At 35.9% G+C, this 24267-nt stretch overlaps 1 protein-coding gene across 9 annotated transcripts in view; it reads left to right on the top strand.

The window, feature by feature from the left end:
* KDM6A (lysine demethylase 6A) overlaps nt 1-21773 on the top strand; it is a 206103-nt gene extending 184330 nt beyond the window's left edge. For 8 of the 9 annotated variants that reach the window (XM_022556398.3, XM_022556394.3, XM_022556389.3 and 5 more), the window contains 5 exons: nt 1055-1242; nt 2045-2186; nt 17053-17179; nt 20267-20437; nt 21578-21773. In XM_022556398.3, coding sequence (XP_022412106.1) covers nt 1055-1242; nt 2045-2186; nt 17053-17179; nt 20267-20437; nt 21578-21607 — 658 coding nt within the window. In that variant the 3' untranslated portion in view covers nt 21608-21773. Of the gene's footprint in view, nt 1-1054; nt 1243-2044; nt 2187-13700; nt 13855-17052; nt 17180-20266; nt 20438-21577 lie in introns of those variants that run through there. The other variant, XM_089904596.1, reaches the window with a different exon arrangement.
* Nucleotides 21774-24267: the final 2494 nt, after the last annotated feature.

The raw sequence follows: 24267 nt of genomic DNA, 5'->3' as shown, positions 1-24267 counted from the left end.
TTCAGTGTAATTTTGTTTCACATAAGGATACTTCCTTTGATATTAACTGATTTGACCATGCCTGTTGAGTTTGTTTTATGACTTTAGATAATATCTGTCATGAAATAACCATTCACTTGACTATATGATAAAGAGGATGCTTGATTTTTTTTTTTTTTTGTAAGTTTGATTTTTTGTTTTTTCAACTTAGCTATTGATTATTAGGTGGTCTTGGTTGCTTGCCTGCTTTTGGTTAGAAAGTTTTTTCTAATTTTATAACAACACATGGGTTAAGCAGGACTACGATTTGTGTTTATAACCATATTTGGCTTTATAGGCAAGTTCTTCTGCACTGTATGTAGTTTAAAAAATACTTCATATCATGTCATGATGACGTAGAATAAGAAGCCAGATTTTATAAGAAAAGCTTAGTAATATTATTTTTAGAATGTTTCCAAAGTATCGGTGGTGGTGGTGATGATTGTTATTTATGCATGTATGTTCATTTTTGATGAAGTTTTTTTTCACCTGCATAGTTTCAGTCAACTAGTCATCAAAACTGTACAGAGACTGATGTGCTGCTCCCTTTCCTGCTTAAGATTCAAAACAGCAGTACAGAACATTTCTGTTTTCTATTCTGCTTTTCCTCAGACATTGAACTTATATCTGCCATGGCATTCCTGTTTATGGATTTAGATGACTTGATGCCAACTCCACCTTCCATTTACCTGTTAGAGATTTCTAAATGTGCCAAGGAGAAGGGTTTGATCAAAATAGTCTGTAGTTAAATGAAGTTAAAGGTTAATATATATAAGTGTTACTTAAAAATAGCTTTTGATTTCGTTTGGATCTTTGAAAAATCAGTGGAAGGTAGTAATACTGATCTTTGGATAAGTCATCTACTGCCTAACTGTAACTTCACTCACTTTACATACTGCAGTTTCTTATTGCATAAGCAGAAAGTTTCAAGTGCAATGAATGAGCATATTTTTTAAAACTTTTGATAATGTCTTTCAGTCTTATAATGAGCTTATTAAAGTACTTGATCCATTTGCAATATTTTTTCTTATTCCAGAAATAATTTGAATTTCCTAATGGGTTCTTGGTGGCCCAACCTTGAAGATCTTTATGAAGCAAATGTTCCAGTGTATAGGTTTATTCAGCGACCTGGAGATTTGGTCTGGATAAATGCAGGCACTGTGCATTGGGTTCAGGCTATTGGCTGGTGCAACAACATTGCTTGGAATGTTGGTCCACTTACAGGTATTTTAAAGAATATGCTTTCAAAAAAAAAAAACTAAAATCTTTAGTTTATAAAGGATTCTATCTGATGGGTTTATTCTTTTTTTTTCTTGGAATATAACTCACTAAAAATTGGAGGAAGAATGTCTCCTTGAGTAAAATTTTAATTTGTAGTACAAGATACTAAGTTAACAAATAGAAATCCAAGACTGTAGATCTCAGCAAATAACAAATTTATGTCGTTATATACAAGAGGTACTTTTAATAATATTTAGAGTGCTTGGTTTTTAAAGGAAACCCTTTATGGGAGAAAGCAAAGTACAAATTTCATTCTTTGAAATTTTTCTTTTATCTGGTATGTCATATGAATAGCCCTGTTATGTCAAAATCTGTTTGAATTATGCCTGCCTTCAGGCAGTAGATATTTAAGATTAAGAATATGGCCTCTGGAGCCAGAAAGACCTGGATTTAGGACCAGGACCTGGCTTTTGCAACTTTGGGCAAGTTATATAACCTCTCTGGGCCTCAATTTCTTCATCTGTATAATGGAAATGATAAAATTAATAAGGTAATGGTAAAGATTAAGTGGTATAATGTATCGAACTATCTCAGAACAAATGCGTGGCACAGAGTTATAGTAAGCACTCTTTACATGATCGCTACTATTATTATTACCACAATTATCAAAAAACATTAAAAATATTTTTGTAATGTTTTGAGATTTTCAGAATTGGTGTTGATGATGTCACCTGAGAAGGTGATAATGGTTATCTTCATATCTTTGGTACTTTGGGTTGCTTTATAACTGTTTTTTTTTTCCTAGCCTGCCAGTATAAATTGGCAGTGGAACGGTACGAATGGAACAAATTGCAAAGTGTGAAGTCAATAGTACCCATGGTTCATCTTTCCTGGAATATGGCACGAAATATCAAGGTCTCAGATCCAAAGCTTTTTGAAATGATTAAGTAAGTGCTTTCTAAAACTGCTGTAGTCCCTCTCTTTTTGGGGAGTGTTAACTATTCAGTACTTTTCCCCCCCATAGACTTATGTTGACATCAAAACAAAATGGTCCAGATGTCTAGCAAAATGTAATATAAGAGAATCCACATGTTAAAAGTATTTTTCCCTTCCCCATAGGCAGTACACTATGGTACAAAGAGGAGCAAAGGCACAAATAATTCTAAACCAGCAGATTCACAAACAGACCTGTGCTGAACCACTCAGTTCCTAGGAGAACTTTAGTTTTAATATTGAAAGACTGCACTTAGTATCAGGGCGAGGGAATGGCATCACAAAAATATTTTCTGGTACAGAGAAATTAGCATTTAATATAGGGATTTGACTTAAACGTTAATTTTAAAATTTTTAATTAAATCATCCATCTTATAATTGTCCCTTTTCTTACCTGCTTTAAACACTTAATTCAAGTTATTTGAATACATATACCCCAGTAACCTTCTCATTTATTGTCACAGTTTCTATCCTAGCTATTTTTATAAATCTATTTAGAAGTAATATTTTCAAACAGTGCTATATAGCAGTGTTTCCCTAAACTGTGTTTTCTGCCAGTATTACATCTAACCCCAAAAGGTGGGGAATTCTGGTCAAAGAAATATGGGAAACGATGGATTATATAAAGTTCAACAAGTCCTTTATTTTCTAATTTTTTGTAAAATGTGTTAGAGACTGTAAAGTTGGTATTATTTTTTGTGTGGGGGAGAAGAGTTATAATGTATTGTATTTCCCAAATGTATTTGTTTGACCAGTATCTTTGAAGAATTGATCTCAAAAACTCATTTTGAAATACACTGCTTTATACTCACTGATAAAATAAGTTTATCTTCATCTTAGTTAAAATAGTACTTACCTTAAGTATTTTTCCTACAGCTATATTAATTTGGTCAGCATGTTGTTTTCAAACTACTGTCTTTTGAAAGGAATCCTAACTTATTAAAGTGATTTCAAACCTAAATCTAAAATTTTATTCAAACAAAAATTGTGGGGTCAAGGTAACATGCCTGTGGATTATCTTATTCCTTTATCATTTGCACTAGTTTTTCTAGTCCTGGGCAGAAGTGGTAGGGGGAGACAAAAGGTAACAAAAAGCAAATCATAGCAGGTGATGTACAAATCCTTTAAAAAGTTGGATCTTAGGTACCATACTCTATAAATGTAATTGGTAATGGGGTTATCCTGTTATATCTCAGATTGGCCTTTTGCTCTGAATATTAAGTTCAGGGTTACTTTTGGGAGAAAAAATTACGTAAAGTCACTGAAGATATTTAGTAAGTTGGAAATAAGCATAAACTAGAGGCTGGTTCAGATCACCTGACGGTAAAGGGATGGTACAGTATAGAAACTATTTATATGTAACAGCTATGAAGACTGAAAGCGACTCATTACATTTTGGATAGGTTAGGATTTTATAATCGGAAAGGATTTTAGAGGTCATTTAGTCAGGACTTCTGCAGTAATCCCTTCTATAACATCTATAATTTGTGGGCATCCAGCAGCTTCTTGAACATTCTCATTACCTCACTATAATTCTTGAAAGGTCTTTACAAATTGGCCTATAATCTACCTGTCATTTGGTTCCAATTCCCTAAATATATTTGGGATTTAGATCAAATCCCATTCAGCAAGTGTTTGAGAACCAACTCTATACCAAACACTATTCTAGGCTCTAAGGATAGACATAGCAGTGTATAAGTTAAAATCCCAGACCCCAGAGGACTTAAATTCTAGTGGAGCAAGACAGACCTCCAGACAGTTGAATAAATTACTGATAAATAATATGACTAAGAGAAAATAGATAATATTTGGGGGGTGAGGGTGAGAGTGCTGCTTTTTCTAAAATGGTCAGGGAAGGTGTCTGGGAAGATGAGTTTTGTGTTTAGACCTGAATAATGAGATGGAGTCAACCATGCAGAGATCTAGGGGTACACCATTTCAGGCCCAGGGAGCAAGTGAAGACTGAATTGGGAACAACTTTGGCATGTTTATTGGGCTAAAAGGCCAGTATGACTATGGCAGAATGAGAGAGAGGGGTAATAATAAGCTCAATGAACTGACCAGGAACCAGGTTGTGCATGGACTTTTAGAACATGGTAAGTTTATAAATCAATTCAGGGTGTTACAGGTTACCATTAGAGGATTTTAAGCAGGAGAGGGATGGGTTCTGATTTAAACTTTAAGAAAATGAATCTGGTTGCTTTGTAGAGAACAGATTCCAAGGGGCAAGTTTAGAAGTGTGTGTAGGGGGTCAGTTAGGAGGCAGTTGCAACAGGATAGACCATCCTGGACAGACATTAACCCAAGGGGGTAGAAAGAGGGATTAAAGTAGGGGCTGTGGTAGAGTTAAAAGCTCACGGCACTTGCTCACAGATTGGATATTGGGGGAAGAAGGAAAAAGGAATCAGAGAAAAGATTATTGTCATATTCTCTTCTTCCTATCTGGTCTTCGGTAATTTAAACATCTGACCTCTATCATCTTTTCATCCTGCTCACCCCCATCATCCTTGTCGTCCTTCTAGACTCCTTCCAGTTCATCATTGTCCCTCTTAATATTTGAAATGTTGAGCATTGACACTTGCATTATCTTTATCTTAAGGTTGCCTTGTGTTAAAACTGGATACACATAATTTGAATTTTTTTTTTTGCGGTACGCGTGCCTCTCACTGTTGTGGCCTCTCCCATTGCGGAGCACAGACTCCAGACGCGCAGGCCCAGCGGCCATGGCTCACGGGCCCAGCCGCTCTGTGGCATGTGGGATCTTCCCGGACCGGGGCACGAACCCGTGTCCCCTGCATCGGCAGGCGGACTCTCAACCACTGCGCCACCAGGGAAGCCCTTGAATATTTTTTGACTTAAAATTACTGGTGGTACTGTTGTTCCTCATACCTTCCTTACATTTTTTTTAGCCCAAGTAAATGCACTTACGTACTTACCTTATTCCATTTTTACTCTGTGCTACAAAATGTCCGATCATTTGAATCTTGATTGTATTCTTCATTATATTAAGAATTCTGTTCCCAGCCTGGGTTGTCACGAGATATGATTAGCAAGCTCTGTTTGTCATCATGCAGATTGAAAATGTTAACCATAAATCCAGACCCCTAGGCCTTACTCTATAAACTTCCTTTTTAAAATACAGTCATTCATCTATTACTGAAAGTATACTTTTCACCAGCCAACATGCTCTCTTTCTTTTGTTTGTACTTTCTTTCATTTAATGAATATTTGCTGACTGTATACAAGGCTCTGAGCTAGGCACTGAGAGGGTATGTATATGTGTATATGGCATAGTTCCTATCTTGAAGTAAAAGTTAGTGCATACAAATAAATAGATTGAAAGAAATACAACAGACCCACTCAATTCTTTCCAGCCCCACGGAGTCAGAGAAGTCTGTGCATTTTGGGGAGCAGATATTTTGTGTGAAGGGTAAAGATGTGGAGGCAGGGAGAGGAGAGAGGTATAGCACCTAAAGCCAACTTAAGACCAGACTCTTGCACCGTCAGAAAGATTCCCAAGTTCATCCATAAAACAATAGTATATATACATACCATGTCTCCTTCAGTCCAACACAGTCATGTTTTCCTTCAGTGAGGGAATAAATCCCTTTTCTTCAGTAGAGCTCCAGACAAAATATTCAACTTAAGTGGAGAGGCCCTGTTGCACTAACTACTAAAATCATACTCAGCATGGTAAGCTGCTTACATTGTGAGCGACTCAGGGGAAGTCCGGCTGCCTAGAGGAGCGGTAAATGCATACTCGCCTCAGATCATCTTCTCTTCCACCTGCTCTCATTTTCTCCCTAATACCTCCTCCTTTGCCCTCCCTTCTGACTTCCTTCCCTACTGTGTATTTGCACGAACTTAAATGTATTATATGATGCAGCTCTGCTGTATATATGTTGACAACAGTTGGTGGTATATTCTTACTTGAGTGTGCTCACACACAATGTGTGTGATGAGTAGTAGAATAAGATATAGTTGTAAAAGTTCTTAGTGGCAGATCACGTGTTGTGTGCCCAACTTAAGTTTATTCTGTTGGAGAGCTTTTGGTAGGTTTTTAACTAATACGATCTAATTTGAGTTTCATAAAGATGTTTCCAGCAGTTAAATAGATAGAATTAGCTTCTGGATAATAAGATAAAGAAGTGAATCAAAGATACTTTGGGTTTTCAAGTCTGAGTTCTAGATGGTTTAGTAATGTTAGTTAATAAACTGAGCTTGGTCCTTAGCCAGGCACTGAGCAAAGTGCTTCCCAGACTATCTCAGGTATGCCTCTCAGCATCCCATGGTCACCCATTTGGTTAGAGTGAGATTTAAGCCCATATCTGTCTTAAGTAAAAGCCACTTGGATATATCTGTGGCATGGGGCTTCATTTTGAAACAGTGGCAGGTTTGAGGAGCCAGTAAAATAGTTGTATAGAGCTGTTTATTAGAAGCTGTAGTAAATGCAGGATTCCAGAGAGCAAAGTCAGAGCTGACTGACTAGGGGATCTTTTACCTAGTGGTTCGTGATTGTCTTGAGAGGAAGAGGAGGGGGGAGTTGGGGACAGAACTTGGGGGAATACTTCTATTTAAGAAAAGCAAATAGGTGAACTAGATAAAGGTCAGAAGACAACACAGAGAATATATATTGTTACAGAAATAGAGAGGGAGTCTTTTTCCACAAGCTTAGTTTCGCTTTAAAACTGTTATATCCACATCATTGCTTTGGTCCTCAAGTCTAGTATTCTGCCAACAAGGGAAGTGGTATTTGTTCTGGCTTGTGAGCTATACCAATTCTTAAGAAATGGTTCTCCCTTGCAGTTCCTTCCCTCTGCTTTGAGTCATTTTCTTCATCTCCTTCCTGTTCACTCCACCATCCACAGCAATTTGACTTTCTATATGCTCCTGTCACTTCTGCTGAGGTCACCAGTGACAACCAACTATTCTAAATGTACAAAGGCACAGATGTAAACTTTCTTTAAAATCACCATGTCTACCTCCAGTCTGACCCCCACTTACCTTGTCAGTCATTTCTCCATTTCTTTTAGATGTGTGCTTGAATTTTCTGTTTTTATCACTTTATTTGGTATTTTAAACTGTCTTTAATATGAACTGCAGTTTTTACACACCCTCCCTTTTCTTTTTCTTTGAATTACCTTTCAGTAAAGCATTAATTCACTATACATTGAGCGTCTGAATTGTAGGCTATTTAAAAAAATCATCATCATCATCTAGACCTAACAAGTGAATGGAGAAGATTTGCAAAGATAGTCGTCTTCCTTAACTTTCTCCCTGGATTATTGCTTTTTTTTAGTTCTTAAAATACTGTGAATTTACAATGTGTGACTTTTAGGTTTTCATGGTTAAATGGTTAGCCTGCCCAACCATAAAGAATCTAAGCAAAATTTACTTTGTGCCTTCTTATCCAGTCATTCACTCGGCTCTACCCAGTTCTTTTCATTCTTTTATTTGTTTAATCTACATTATGAACTGAGTTGGAACTCAGGTATAGTGCTGGGTGACAGAAGGATCTGATCACTTCTCAGGCTGCTTAAAATAAATGGGGAAATAGTCAAAACGTTCAAACACATGATCTTTGCTTTAATGATGGAGATACTGTTTTTAAAAAAAAATGGGAGAGCATAGAGGAAAGTGCTTCTGAGAGAGGGGAACATTTAGGAAAGGCTTCATAGAAGTAGTACTACAGCTTCATAGTCCTTTATCCTAAACCCCTTAGGCCAAATGTGTTTTGGTATTCAGAATTCTTTGGATTTAGAAAGGTAAAACAGTACATTTATTTTACCCTCCCACCAGAGTTTGTGGCAGTGTGCTAGCATCAAACACATTAAAATTCCTGCAGTACAACATATAAATAGTCACTCTGATGAGCTAAGTGAAAACTATAAAAAGCCCCAGGTCAAGTTTCAACACCAATGAGTTTATGCAAAATTTATGAAAAATTTGTGGGACTATAAGAGATTATGAACTGTATTTGCACTGAGTGATTAATAATGGGACATGATGTTCTCTCCTGTTGTCACCTACTAATCCCTTATTATCATTTTGAGAATGAATTACCTGTGGTTATTTTAAAAAGTCATCACCACTCTTGTTTTTTTCTTTGCACTTTTAAATTCAAGGTGGGTCTTTTAGAGCCCTACAATTCCATAAAGTCCTTTATCTGAGTAAGTCATTTAGTAAATCTCGAAATTTCTACATTCTAGCTATTTTTATAAAACGCACTAATCTTCATACTCTCCTTCACATTCTTCCAGATGTCTCCTACATTGGCATGAGTCAATATCATTCAAGGAATATTCATTATCTTGATTACTTCCTTTCAAATTTCAGTGAACTTGACTTGAAAAGTTCACAGCCTAACTCCTTAGGAACATTTTAGTGGAAGCTCAGTGCATAACTTCTCTTTTGGTTTCCTTTCACTGTTCAAATGAACATAAACTTTTTTCCACATACCCCATATGCTGCAAGTAAGCTTAGTTTCTCCTTCTTTAGACTAAACTTTCAAATGTCTCTCAGGATTAAGCCCTGCTTGTTCATTTATATCAGCTGAAGAGTATAGATTTAAACTTCTGTTGCTAAAAATTTCAAGTAGACTTCACATTGGCAGCAGCTGCTAATGAGAAGCCTTTAGAATTTTTAATATTTTTAATAATGATCAAATTTGCATGCTAGATAACTTGACAGCAAGGTGAAGTACTAAATGGAGGGCAGAAGTTTTAGAAGTTTTAGGCATATTAATTAGAAGGTAGTTGCTACATTTCAGACAAAAGGAAAGACAAAGGATAGAAAAAATAGGCATATTGATTGATTGGGTGGTAGAGGTGAGAGGGGAATCAGTATTGCTGGGGCTTTGTCTTGGGCCATGCAGTGGGATATTTGTGCTTATTGATGAAACTGGGAGTAAAGGAAGAAAAGAGGAAATGGGTTAGATATAGGACATGATGATTACCAGATTGGCTGGCTTTAGACTCGTAGAACTTGAATTCCTTTTACTATGTTTCAGTGGGAATCTCTTTAAAGTAATCAGATGGGTATATGGTTCTATTGTTTAGAGAAGGAGTCTGAGATACACATTTGTATCTCTCAGCTGGCTGATAGGTAATCCCTGCTAAGGTGTTAGCTGTTGAGTTTTCTGAACCATTAGCCATTCTTAAAGTAGAGCAGTGCCCACACAAAGAAATGAATTAAGGAAGACAATAAATGTAAAGCTACTGATCTCTTCCTTTAGTTCACTGAACTGTGACTGTTTTTCCATGTTAATATATCTTATTATCCTTTAAAACATATTAAATTTGCCTGTAACACATTACTGCATGCCCCCTCCCAAACTTACTTATACTTTTTCTTCCAACTTTTTCTTTTGAAACTTTTTTATTCTACAAAAAAAAAGCTGAAAGAATAGTACAATCAGTACCTAGATAACTTCATCTGGAGTCATCAGATAAGTTTTTGCCACATTTCCCTATCAGTCTCTATGTTCACATGCTTGCGCACATACTTTTTTGGCTGAGTTATATGAAAAAGTAATTTGCAGATGTTATGACATGTCACCCCAGATATTTCAACCTGTATCTCTTAAGAGTAAGGATATTTATTCTCACATAACCACAGTACCATTTACCATACATAAGAAATATGGAGTTCAATAGTAATCAGCTAATACATAGTCTACATTTAAATTTCCCAACTGCCCAGAATGTCTTTAGCTCTCCCCCTCCCACCCCCATCCAAATTGAATCAAGGTTCACACTGAATTCAGTATGTAGTCATTGTGTCTTTAGTCTCTTTTAAATCTATGAGTCTTTTCTCGTGATTTTTATTTTGAAGAGAGCAGACCTTTGTGTTGTATAGAGTTCCATATTTTGGATATGTTTTCTCATAATTTTATTTGGGTTATACATTTTTGAGAGTAACTGTTGATGGCGTTTACCTTTGGTAAACCCGTGTCCCGCTCCAGTATAAACTCTGTTATAGATATTTTCATTAGTGAGTCCTGAGTGAATGAAGTTTTAAGTAGGCAGTTTAAAACTTAAAGTTAAGAGTGGGGAGATTATTGCTGTTTTTTATCCATCTTCATCATAATATACAGTTTTTACCCTTTGATTTTAATTTGATTGAGAGCTAAGAGAAACCCTCATTCTTTACAAATTCATTGTTCCCATTTTCAGATATTTGAGATACATTGCTTGGCCTACATTTTCTCCCTATATAGTTAGTAGTGCAAAGGCTCTTTTTCACTTCACTTTCATAAGATTCATTATGTTTTAGCATTGAAATATTTCTTTTAATAGGATCCTTGAAAGGAATCAAATGATAACGTAGCAAGTGAGTAGTGCAGAGTCTTGGTAATGATTAGACTTCCCTGTAGATAACAGGCTTTCAGAATAAATGGATTCTTTTTAGATGCAGTTAACTGGTTTAATCTCAGTGGTAGATAAGGCCAACTCCAACTAATATGGTATAAATTGTTACAATCGTGTTGGAGTATTAGCAAGTTAAGGTAATGATAGTATGTTTCTGATACATTGGAAACTCTGGTTTCTTCAACTACTTTGTTATTCCACTTAAATCACCGTAATAAGTAGTTCAGTATATTTTAAAATGTCAAAAATCAGAATGCCAAAGAGCCCATTTTCCTCTGATAAGTTCAATATTAGGAAGTCTTAGACTTCGGAGGAGCATATCAAATAGTAGTAGAATGTTGGGGGGTGGGATGAATTGGGAGTTTGAGATTGACATACATACACTACTATGTATAAAATAGATAACTGAGGAGAACCTACTGTATAGCACAGGGAACTCTACTCAGTGCTCTGTGGTGACCTAAATGGGAAGGAAATCCAAAAAAAGAGGGGATATATGTATACATATAGCCGACTCACTTTGCTGTACAGCAGAAACTAACATAACATTGTAAAGCAACTATACCCCAATTAAAAAAAAATAGTAGTAGTAGAGTGTTAATTTTCAGAATACACATTCTCTAGTCTACCTCCCCCTAATCTGCCATATGTTAATACATTCTAAAAATACTGATAAGGTGTAAGTCAGTAGTTGAAAATAAATTTTCTAAAATTTCAACAGTACCAAGTCCATTGAAAACCACTCCCCACAAATTTAATTTCTTGTCATATCATTTTGTCATTCTTCTGGCCATCTTATAAAGTACTGTTTTTATATTTCAGTTTTTAAATGTAATGTCTTATATGTACAGTATTAATGTGCTTTCCCTTTGCCCTTTGTGTTATGTGTTTGTTATTATATGTTTGTTATTTGCCTTTCCTTTTAAATTTTGTTCAGTCTTAGAGTGTGTGCTATTTAATATTCCAGTGAAATATTCCAGGCAGCACTGTGTAGTTGTTTGGAGTCCAGTCTGCCTTCAGGTCTTAGCTTCTCCATTTACTGGCTGGGGGATCGTGGTCAAAATTAGTCTTCATTTCCTTTTCTGAAAATGGGGATAATAATTCTTTCTAATAGCTTTTATGAGTATTGTATGGGTCTTAGCATAGAGTAAGCACTCAGTAAATGGTAGCTGTTGTGATAATTATTATTAATATTAATTATAGAAGGGCCAGTCACCTGTTTTTTAAGTAAGTTAGTATTCATGGACCTAGTTCAGTGGTTCTCAACTGCAGGCAGTTTTGCCTTCCCCCACCCTCTTCCCCAAGGGACATATGGCAGCGTTATGACTTCAGTGGGAGGGGTGCTACTGATAGTTTGTGGGTAGAAGTTAGGGACACTGCTAAACATCCTACAATGCACAGGACTGTCCCCACAACAAAGAATTATCCAGCCCAAGATAACAATAGTGCTGATGTTGAGAAATCCCGACCTGTTGGACTCTAGACTACACCTTTTCAATAATCTGTTTTATGTTCTTTTAGGTGTAACTATTACCCTTCCAGATGGCATTCATTGCACAATTTTTTCAAATAAAAAAATTAATTTAGTCATTAAATAATTATTTTAACACAATTTTAAAATTTCACATACCAAGATTAAATATTGATCAGTAACTTCCAGGCACTAATCTAAGCATTTTATATAACATGTGTACTCCTCATAATAGTACTGTAAGTTAGATGTGCCTTCCTTACATTTGAGAAAACTGAGACTTATGTGTGAAGCTGGGATATGAACCCAGGCAGTCTAGCTCCAGAATCTGTGCTCTTTCCTACTCTCTGGCTTTCTCTGTGTGATTGATCTCTTATGGCTCTAATCATAAAAACATGGTGATTTGCTGAAAAATCCTGTTACAAATTTTAGACATTGTTTCTAATGAAGTAAGAGGTTTGACTGGTTCTTACTTGGCCTAATTATAAGAATCAACCAAGACTCTTATTAAAATAGATTTCTAGACTCTGTTCCTAATAAATAAATTCAGAGCTCTGTGTGAAGAACCCTGGGAATCTCTTTCACAGTGAATGGCCTAGATGAATCCTGTGGTCCAGACAAGTTAGGGACACCCTAGTCTAGGTTCAGTCTCTTTTAGAACTAAAAATATTTTTGTTTCTCCTTTTCTTTCACACGTATTATAGATTATTACCCTATCTATATAATATATACTTTATCACAAGCACTGAGGTTTTGAGTATAAAATAAAGCAGACTGTTAAATATTAACTCCCTTTTCCCTTTGATTCCCATGTTTAAATGGATATATGAGGTGTTCTACAGCTCTGTAGTCACAGGCTGTTGGCCTACTAATTGAATAAGAGGGTATAGCCATGAAGACCAGTCCATAGTTAGCATAGATTTTAGTGCTGTTGTCCTTGGGAGTCTTCTAATAACACCATTGGGTTAAATATGAAATGCTTTGTGATAATATTGAGCAAACAAAATCTAAAAATTCTAAAACTCTGCATTCTCGTGGTTAACATATATTTGCTTTCATGCGTGTTTTTTCTATCTGAGAGTTTAAAATTCGTAAGATACTCATTTTATCATTGACTGAGACCTTGATTTTCAGCCATGTGGTTGGTTTAAATGAAACTGTTATATGTCTTACTGACATTTAGACACTCACTGTTGTCCTAGGGGAATCCACCTTTGGAGTGACAGGTGGGAAGTTTTGAGGGCTCACATGTTGGCTCACTTTGCCTACATGGGTCCTTCAGTAAGAGAGACTGGGCAAGGCAAGGCACTTCTTGGTATACTTTTAAAATTTGTACATCATCTGCTTCTTAGTGGCAGAGATTGTTACCATAAAGACTTTAAAAGTGCCATAGCAAGTTAACCCATGCTTCATCTTGTCTCCACACCGCTATTTAGGAACTTACTTTGGAAACATAGTCAGGTTACCCCCAAAATGTCATACTAGTTCCCAGTGTTTTCTTAACTTCAGCGTAATATATTGAGTTGGCCAAAAAGTTCGTTTGGATTTGTCATAAGGAAAAACCCGAATGAACTTTTTGGCCAACCCAGTAATATCACTAGCTTCATTCCTTTGTTCTCTTACCTCAGAAACGTCATCCCAAGATTAAAGTCATAAGAACAGTTGTTTATTCCCTAAATAATCCGGGCACTACCTTTGCTCATGGAATTCCTTTTGCCTAGAAGGTGCCTTCCTCCCACTTCTCCTTCCTGTCACATCTAAATTGACAACTTTATGAAAACTGTGAGTTCTGCCTCCCTCTCCTTTTAGCATCCATGGCATACTAAGTCTGTCTTTTGCCTAATGTGTTGATTTATAAATATACTGTGTATGATCGTTTGTCCTCATATTATTGTCTTCAGTTTTTTTATTGTAATATTTCAAGTATATTTTCATTTCTATCCCCTATGGCAAGCTGTTTTCTGAAATTCCATCCCATTTTAGGTTTCATCTTTGCCAGATGGGTTTATGGTTGGATTATATTCTTCTGTGTAACCTCAAATACACCCAGCCCTCAGTCAGCCTCTTCCTTGTGATTTTCTTCCAAGCCAGATCTGCCTTTTAATAACCCCTGCCTTTTTGTGTAGTCTTTTATCCAAACAACTAAAACCAGTACTTGAGTCCTGAAACCAGATTGATCCTGACTGATCCTGAAAAGTCAAAGGGAAGTTTGATTCCCAGCTTCTCTAGCTCTGAAATCATTTCTGACCCTGTTCCTAAAATGTATTTAAAACAGCATCTTCTGTCTTCTACAGTTTTACACATTTTGCTAGTGATTTATTATTTTTTTAACAAACTGAATTTTTTTTAATAGAAGTGTGGTTGTTTACAACGTTGTATTAATTTCTGCTGTACAGCAAAGTGGTTTAGTTTTATATATGTGTGTGTGTGTGTGTGTGTGTATATATATTTGGCCGCACTGCGTGGCATGTGGGATCTTAGTTCCCCAATCAGGGATCGAAGCTGCGCCCCCTGCAGCGGAAGTGCGGAGTCTTAACCTCTGGACCACCAGGGAAGTCCTAGTTATACATATATATACATTCTTTTTTATAGTCTTTTTCACTATGGTTTATCTCAAGGTATTTAAAATAGTTCTCTGTGCTATACAATAAGACTTTGTTGTTTATCCATTCTATATGTATTAGTTTGCATCTGCTAACCGGAAACTACAGAAGAGCCTCTGTCTCTCTCAATTCTTCTTCTGTTCCAACTGCTACCCTTTGAAAATGGGAAGGAACAAAAAATTTTACTGTTACAGAAAAATCATAAGGGCAGGGGGAAAACCGCGACTTGGTTATTCGTTGTCAGATCAGATTAATAGAGCTGTTGGTTTTCTTAGACTCCAGTATCTCACAAAATAAAAATTCTGGAGCTGTGATTTCAGAAGCAAAATACTGTTGGCTTAGTATTTATTCTTAGCAACCCTAACTCTAACCCTTTATTGTTTGCAGAAAAGTAGTATATTGCCTTTTTCTAGATGAAACTACCAAACTAGCCATAAATTATAAACTAGTCTAATCTAACTGCCAAAGCAGTTAGTAGCATTGGAAGTGAAAGTTCATTTGCTGACTGAAGAGTGGAATAATACTCCACAGAACCAAGGCTCTGTGTGTGGGGAAAACTGTGCTGACTGAGCCCCAAGAATCTCATTTTCAAAAGAGAAAGGGGAAAGTGGGTAAGAAGATGTGAAAAGAGACCAGAAAGAAGATAGTACAGTGTAAGATAGTGAGGGGAAACTTGAGATTTTCTGCTTTTACAAACCCCTAGCCCAACCACTTAAAAACAGCTTTATAATACCAGCTTCTCTAGGCCCTAGTTTTCTTATTTGTGGGGTGGAGATAATAGTGCCTCCTGCACAGGGTTGTTAAGAGTCCTAAATGGCATAATATGTGTGAAGTACCTAATACCATGCTTCCTGTCTTGTTCTTATTTTTTATTTATTTATTTTTATAGTATTGTTTTATCATTTTTTGTTTGTTTTCCCACATGGGAGCATAGTGGAGTCTATAAATCTTCCTATACTTATATATAAATAATATAAGGAAGTACTTATAAGTACTTAATTATATACTTATACTTATTTATAAGTATAAGTAAGTATATAAATCTCTCTATACTGCAGAGTTTTAGGCAGTATTTTCCTGTGAAAAAGACCTTATTTTGAAGCCCTGCTTGGAAAACTTGTTCAGTTAGATCAGTGCCTTCAGAGATGAAGTATATAGGACACAGAGGGCAAAAGGGAGGAACAGGTTCTGTTCAAGAGCTAGCAGCAAAATCTAAATTATATGCTCTCCGTTTTTGCCATGATCTAAATTTTTACTTGCTCCTCCCCGGCATACATACACACACACAGCTGTCCTAGCTTTGACTTGCAACCATAGTCTAAAGCATTGTTTTGTTTCTAAATAAGTTAAACACACAAGAATTGCTGGAGCCAAACTGACAGAGAAATCCTTTGAAAATGATACTTAAGGGGTTTGCCTTACAACTATAAAGTTGATGTTGTTTTATGTTTGTTAAATAAGTTATCAAATTTTACATATATCTTTAATCTTTTTTATGCTGGCTTTTAATTTATGTGGGTTCTGATAAGTTACAGTACTTTAACCTAGTAACTTGTAAAATAGCAAGGAAGTATGAATTAAGAGAAATTAAATATGCTATTATTTATCATACTTTAAATATTAGTAGTTCCAAGTGAGAGAACTTAGCAAATAATTCCAAGTAGTGACAGCAAACTATAGGGAAATCACAAATTGTGATAATTCACTATATCATTAGCATCATAAGTATGAGTTTAGAAAAGGTATAAGAAAAGTTCAATTATGTTAATATGAATGAAATATTTCACTGTATTATCTTCAAGTTAAAATCAAGGAATGAAGTGTCTTTTTTCTTCTTCAGCACTACAGTGAAACCGTTTTTTGTATGGTGTAGTGACTAAATCCATAAATACTTTTCTGCTTATATACTCAAAAGTTTCAAAAGCAGCCATATATGTGATGCTGTTTATGAGTGTCTAGGTAGTGTTTATAGAAATAGTGTGCTTTCCTGCCTTACTTAGAATCATAGAGTTCACATCTGGAATTCAGACCCCTTATTTCAAGGATGAGACATTGACTTCCAAAGAGGTTAATTGACTTGCCCAAATAAGAGCCAAAATTAGCAACTTACATTTAAACAAGGTGTCAGGTTATTATATTTTGATATTCAGATATCAATTATTCTCAACTTTAAACGATCTGATATTGTCATTGTCAGACCTGCTGGGCATTGGCCTTATTTTTAAAATCTGAGAATATCTGAGAAATTGATAAAAAAAATGTGGTTACAGATATTAGAACAGAATCTCTTGGCATTACTTCTATTGATACATCTTTCATGCTAAAAATTTTCAATGTTCAGTTGCTGGTCACAAATAATTTTCCCCCCACAATATAGGTATTGTCTTCTGAGAACTCTGAAGCAGTGTCAGACATTGAGGGAAGCTCTCATTGCTGCAGGAAAAGAGATTATCTGGCATGGGCGGACAAAAGAAGAACCAGCGCATTACTGTAGCATTTGTGAGGTAAGTAACTGTTCTTATCCACAGTTATTTTATAAACCTCTTACCTCTCCAGTTTTGGTTTCTCTTTAGTTTTTTGTTTTGTTTTTATTTATTTATTTAATTTATTTATCTTTGGCTGTGTTGGGTCTTCGTTGCTGTGTGTGGGCTTTCTCTAGTTGCGGTGAGCGGGGGCTACTCTTCATTCCGGTTCGCAGGCTTCTCTTGCGGTGGCTGCGGAGCACAGGCTCTAGGTGTGCAGGCTTCAGTAGTTGTGGCTCACGGGCTTAGTTGCTCTGCAACATGTGGGGTCTTCCCAGACTAGGGCTCAAACCTGTGTCCCCCGCACTGGCAGGTGGATTCTTAACCATTGCACCACCAGGGAAGCCCTCTTTAGTTATTTTTAATTTTATTTTATTATTATTTTTTATTTATTTATTTATTTATTTATTTATTTATTTATTTATTTATTTATTTTTATTTTTGCGGTACGCGGGCCTCTCACTGTTGTGGCCTCTCCCGTTGCGGAGCGCAGGCTCAGCAGCCATGGCTCACGGGCCCAGCCGCTCTGCGGCATGTGGGATCTTCCTGGACCGGGGCACGAACCCGTGTCCTCTGCATCGGCAGGCGGACTGTCAACCACTGTGCCACCAGGGAAGCCCCATAGTTATTTTTTTAAATGTACTTTTATGTAATGCATGTTACTGAAATTGTTGTGTTCAGTCTTGTTACTTAACTACTATATTAAAATTTAATCTGGTGATACGCCATTTCACTAACTGTGAATTAACTCTAAAAGTATCTACTAGTGTCATTTATCTGGTAGGTAACAGTTGGCCCTCTCTCTCTATCCACAGGTTCCTATCTGTGGATTCAACCAACCACAGATCGAAAATATTCAGGGGGTGGGGTGGGGAGTATTCCAGAAAGTTCCAAAAAGCAAAACTTAAATTTGCCATGCACCAGTAATTATTTCCATTGTTTTAGGTATTAATAGGTTATCTAGAGATGATTTAAACTATAGGGGAGGATGTGCATAGGTTATATGCAGTTGCTACGCCACTTTTTGTAAGGGACTGGAGCATCCTTGGATTTTGGTATCCATGGAGGGTCCTGGAACCAATCCCCCATGGATACCGATACAGATGATAAGCGTCAAGTTTAGTCTTGAGATTTTAAACTGGGAACAGTCCAGATGTATACAGATGCCAGTAAAGTGGATATAGTTCAGTATAGCTCCAGGCAGATCATTGTTCAGTCCTCTCTGGTACAATTCACAGTACATGGGTCAATCTTCTCCTGTGGCCAAGGCTTGCAAGAGATGCAGAAACAAAGATATGGTACCTGCTCTGAAGGAGCTTACATCCTACTTGGGGAAGACAAATTACAAATAGTTGTAATGTTATATGAAACTGTGGTGGATGCAAAGTTGGTCTTGGTCTTACTGTTAGGATAACACTAAGGGAGAAAATGACCTAATTTTTTCCTTCTAGTATTGGCCTAAGAGTTCACCAAAGTATTAACATTTGAGTCCATCCTTGAAGGATGAGTATGACTTTAGCAGACTAAAAAATGATGACAGTTGGAAGTAGAATGAATGTTGTTATGAGCTATAGGAACAACATGGGAAATGGAATGGTTTCTTCAGAAAACGGTAAATAGTCCAATGTGGCTGGAACACAGACTATGTAAATTCTACATATAAGCCTAGTTGGTAGGAAGTTTGCAGAGCATCTTGAATGATTTTAAGGAATTTGATATCTATTCGGAGGTCATAGAGCCATCAAAAGTTTTTGGGCAGGCACCCAAGTTGGAAAAGTGATTGGAGAGGATGGAGATAAGAAGCTCTTGCAGTGGTGTTAAGAGTTGTTATCCTAAGGCCTAGACTAGAACCTGGCAGTGGGAATATTAAAGAAGGAGAGGAGTACAAAAATATTTCGAAGGTAAAATTCACCAGACAACTCATTAAATGGCAGAAGTGAGGGACAGGTTGAAGGATGTTCACAAATGTTGTAGCTCAGATTATGAGGTTCATGTTGTTGCTCATTGATAGTATTGGAAAACATGGGTGACTCTGGGATTTTAATTAACATAACTTCAAAGAAGACATGAAGTCATGAGAATTTTCTTTCATTGAATACATTCAAGGATATGCCAAAGCCAGGGATATTAATGATCCACTCCAGACCTTGAAATTCTGTAATTCTGATGTTGACTTTTATTTGAGATGATTCAGTCTATCTGTCAGCTATTTTAATGCTGTATAACCTGGCTAAAGTATGCCATTGGGAGACCAGATAGATTCTAGTTAGGTGTGTTATACCTCAGAAAAATGAATGTATAAGCTTTCCAGTATTTGAGAATGACTTTTATTCTGTACTGTTATTCCTTATCCTGCTTGAGCCTTAGCAACTCATCAGTCTCTCTAACACAGAGGTATTATTTCTAAAATCATGCTATACTCATGACTATACTTTTTGATTGTACTCATACTCCTTAACATGAGGCTTATAGCTGAACACTCACTTACTGTCACTTACCTGTCAGTTTCCTCATCTGTAAAATAATCAGATTATATTCATTCAACAAGTTTGTTTTGAGGTTTGGCTAAGCACTAAGCACTGTGAAATGATATGCTCTGGAGTTACAAAGATGAGTAAAACAATAGTCTTCATCTTTGAGGAGCTCAGTCTATTGGGGAAGACAAATATCCATATACAGTGCCCTGTGATACGTACTATCATTGAGAAGTAAAAGGAAAATAATGATCACTTTCATCTGATTGTATACTAATGTTTTGAATTTAAAACAAATAAATAGGCTGACTTTTATCAAACTTTTGAATTAGGCTTTTGCCAGTGGTTGTAATGAATATGTCATTCCCCAAGGTCACTCCCCTAAATAGACATTACCACCCATGTCTTTGGGTCTGGTGCAAAATAAACCTGATCTGTTAAAGATTCTTAAACACTCTTAACTCTTAGTACCCACTCTTAACCAGTGATCACTGTCCACAACTCCATGTGAAGTAGAACTCTATGATTATACTAAAGTAGTACAATAAATAAATACTACTGTCTCTATTGAATGCTTTTTCTCTTGTATAAATAGGTGGAGGTTTTTGATCTGCTTTTTGTCACTAATGAGAGCAATTCTCAAAAGACCTACATAGTGCATTGCCAAGATTGTGCACGAAAAACAAGTGGAAACCTGGAAAATTTTGTGGTGCTAGAACAGTACAAAATGGAGGACCTGATGCAAGTCTATGACCAATTTACATTAGTAAGTGAAATCAACATGTGTGTATATAGTTAGCTGGATAGGGAAGCAGCAGTGTTTGTTCTGCCACCTGATAAGGAGGAGGTAATGAAATATTTAAAATTTCCTTTGGCTCGTCAGATATTGCATGAGTAAACATATCACTCCCCCTCCTCCACTTCCAGGTATTTATTCCTATGAAGTTGGCATATTTCATTTTCACTGTTCTTGCTGGGTGAGACCAGCCCTAAATAATGTCACAGTAATTACATTTAAAAATCTGTGTGCTTTTAGAACACTGTCACATCCTTTATGTCATTTGATCTCAGTTGATAAAATGTTTGTGTATATAGGTTATTAGTGTCCACAATATGAATCAGTATGTATGCTTTTAAATATACTTCTGCTTTTAGAGCTAATTGTATTTATTTAAAATCTTGTCCTTGCCAGAAGTATTAACTTTATGGGAATATTTGATGGAGCTTAACTTCCTGCAATGTTATATAACCTTATGAAATTCAAGTATCTTTATAAATTGCATACAGTTTTTAATTTTAAACAGCAGATGCTTAGGGGGAAGCATTTTACTCTAGCACATCAGTAGTTTTATGAATAGAAGAGAATTGTTGAATTCCCTCAGTACTTTTTCTCTTACATATGTGATCAGAAACTGAACTTTTGAAATTTAGCTCCTGATACTTTCACTTGAATGGTCTTCAGGATTGCTTGAAGAAGAAGAAAATTATCTGGAATATGTTAAACAAAATTTATTATCTAGTTGAGTTAGCTTCTGAAGCAAGTCACTAATGAAATCATAATTGATTTGTTATATTATTTTCCACAAGCCTTCTTTATATTTTTAAGCAATCTCAAAAAATGGTCAACCTAATAACATTCTAAGAGTTTTTGACTAATTGGTGAACAAGTACCGAAAAATGTGGATGTGCTGAGTTGGGTAATGGTCTCAGACTCTTAGGAAAATTGGCCAGGTGGGAGACAGTAAGGGAGGTTGGTTGTGCTTGACAGAGTGTGGCAGGCCGTTGAACTTTCTTGAGAATTGTTATTTCCTTTACTTTCATACACAGGCTGTGTTTGTAACTTGGAGCTAGGGAACACTGTTAACAATTTGTATACCAAAGTAACATACTTTACTTTTATTTTCAGGCTCCTCCATTACCATCCTCCTCATCTTGATATTGTTCCATGGACATTAAATGAGAACTTTTCTGCTATTCAGGAACTAACCCAGTTCTGCACCACTGGTTTTTGTAGCTATCTCGTAAGGCTGCTGGCTGAAAACTGTGTCTATGCAACCTTCCAAGTGCGGAGTGTCAACCAACTGGACAGGGGAGAGCATTGCTCCTACTCCAGGACTCTCACAAAGCTGATCAGCTGTACTTCAGAAAAAAAAAAAAAAATTTCCATGTTTTGTATATATCTGACAAAACTGGCAACATCATACAGACTACTGACTTGAAGACAACCTCTTTTATATTTCTCTATTTCTGGGCTGATGAATTGGTTTTCATCTATCTTTTCCCCTTCAGAATTTTCCTTGGAAAAAAATACTAGCCTAGCTGGTCATTTCTTTGTAAGGTAGTTAGCAATTTTAAGTCTTTCTTTGGTCAACTTTTTTTTAATGTGAAAAGTTAGGTAAGGAACTTTTTTACTGCTTTTATGTTTTTCTGTCTTGTTTTGAAACCATGACGGTTATTACACTTTTGGTTCCTAAATAAAAAGTTTAAAAAATTAACAGCCAAGTCACAAAGATAATGGATTGCACATAGACTAAGGAATAAACCAGATTTGTGATTTTTGTTTCTAATCTTGATGTAAATTTACACTATTTATAAATACATATTTATTGCTTGAAAATATTTGTGAATGGAATGCTGTTATTTTTTCCAGATTTACCTGCCATTGAAATTTTAAGGAGTTCTGTAATTTCAAACACTACTCCTATTACATTTTCTATGTGTAAATAAAACTGCTTAGCATTGTACAGAAACTTTTATTAAAATTGTTTAATGTTTAAAGAGGTTTCTATTGTTTGAGTTTTAAAAAGACTTTATGTACAGTGCCCAGTTTTTGTTCATTTTTCAAATCTGATTATATATATTTTATATATACTTGTATATGTATATATAATATATATAGAAATCTGGATATATATGTATAAAGATTTAGAGCTTAAATTTTTCTCGTTTTAAGTTTCACATCTATGGTAGATTTTTGAGGTGTCTACTGTAAAGTATTGCTTACAAAAGTATGATTATTTTTAAAGAAATATATATGGTATGTATCTTCAAGACCTAAAATGTCAGACTGGTTTATTGTTAAGTTGCAATTACTGCAATGCAGACCAATAAACAGTTGCTGCCAAAATGTAGTATATAATAGTAGAAAACAAATAGTGATTGAACTTAAGATTTCAAAGGGAATGTTCTATGGGCTTGACAAATCCTGTACATCACTTAGTAGTGTTTTATATGGAAAAAAGATTCAGATGAAGGGCTCTATTTTAGAATGCAAATAAATTAAGAGACTTATTTTTTAATGTTAGGCAGTTTTGACATTTCATGCTTTCCTGCTTGCATGACATGATTTGGGCAGGGGAAGGAGTCTTCCAATTCCACATCACTAATAAAATATAGTAAGCTATATTAGCATTAACACGTCACTTCTAATTACCAATAGTATTTCATTTTATAATAATGGTACCTTGTATTTGGCACATATTCTCATTTTATCATGCTGTTCTCTCTAAGGTTTTTCCAGGAATATTCAATGAAGGCGCATAGAGAATGCTGTAAAGGAAGTTATATATAACTAAAGAGAATTTATAATCCTAACTGGTGAAATGCTGTGCTGACTGCATTAACAAGTGCTCTTTTTCAGATAGTTGTGGAGTATGTTGTCCTCCTAGAAACCGTTTGAAGGCTTTAAAAGCACAGAGATATTTTATCCAATTAGTTAATAATTTGGTAAATAATTGAATTTGAATATCTACTAGCAGCAATCATCTCTTAAAATTTCAGAAGGAAATAATTACAAATTTTAGTTAAGAAGCAAGAGTGCTTGTCTAAGTGCTGCTTAAGATGTTTAACCACTGATTTTTTAAAAGAACTCAAGACGGGCTTCCCTGGTGGCGCAGTGGCTGAGAGTCCGCCTGCCGATGCAGGGGACACGGATTCATGCCCCGGTCCGGGAAGATCCCACGTGCCGCGGAGCGGCTGGGCCCGTGAGCCATGGCCGCTGAGCCTGCGCTCCGCAACGGGAGAGGCCACAACAGTGAGAGGCCCGCATATCGCCAATGAAAAAAGAAAAAAAAAAAAACAAGACAAAACATTTTTGCAAATAAAAATTGCAAGTCAAAGAAATTAACACAACGTTGTAAATCAACTATAATTTAAAAAAAAAAAAAGTACGTCAACTATCCAGAAGCAAAGATTATAAGAATGCTAAAGCTATGCCTAAATGTTCCTTAACCATTCCTAGTTTATCTTACTAACACGGTGTCTCATTTTTTCTATGGTTTTATTAAGATGGTTTATTGCCAAGATTAACATAAGTTGTCTGACATTTAAGAGTAATTTAGTGGTGTTTCACTAATACAATATTTGGAAGTTAAAGGTTCAGAGTAATACTTGCTCACTTAGTGTTTGAATGGGTAGAGGATAGGAGACAAGTCAAACCTATCAACATTAGTCTGAGGTGTAACTGGATGAACAGAGTCTTATGTAAACTGCTTTCTTTTCTTCAATTTAACTGCTTTAATAACTTACATTTTTCAGGTTGCAGAAGAAATAGCATGCTTTTTTTCTCTCTTTTCTTTTTACTGCTTATATAGGTAA

This window comes from Delphinapterus leucas, chromosome X (genome assembly GCF_059928025.1).
Source record: "Delphinapterus leucas isolate spDelLeu-1000000601 "Yukka" chromosome X, BTC_Dleu_Yukka2, whole genome shotgun sequence".
NCBI classification, from domain to species: Eukaryota; Metazoa; Chordata; class Mammalia; order Artiodactyla; family Monodontidae; genus Delphinapterus; species Delphinapterus leucas.
The sequence above is the reverse complement of the archived record's forward strand: the minus strand, read 5'-3'. Positions and strand labels throughout refer to the sequence as shown.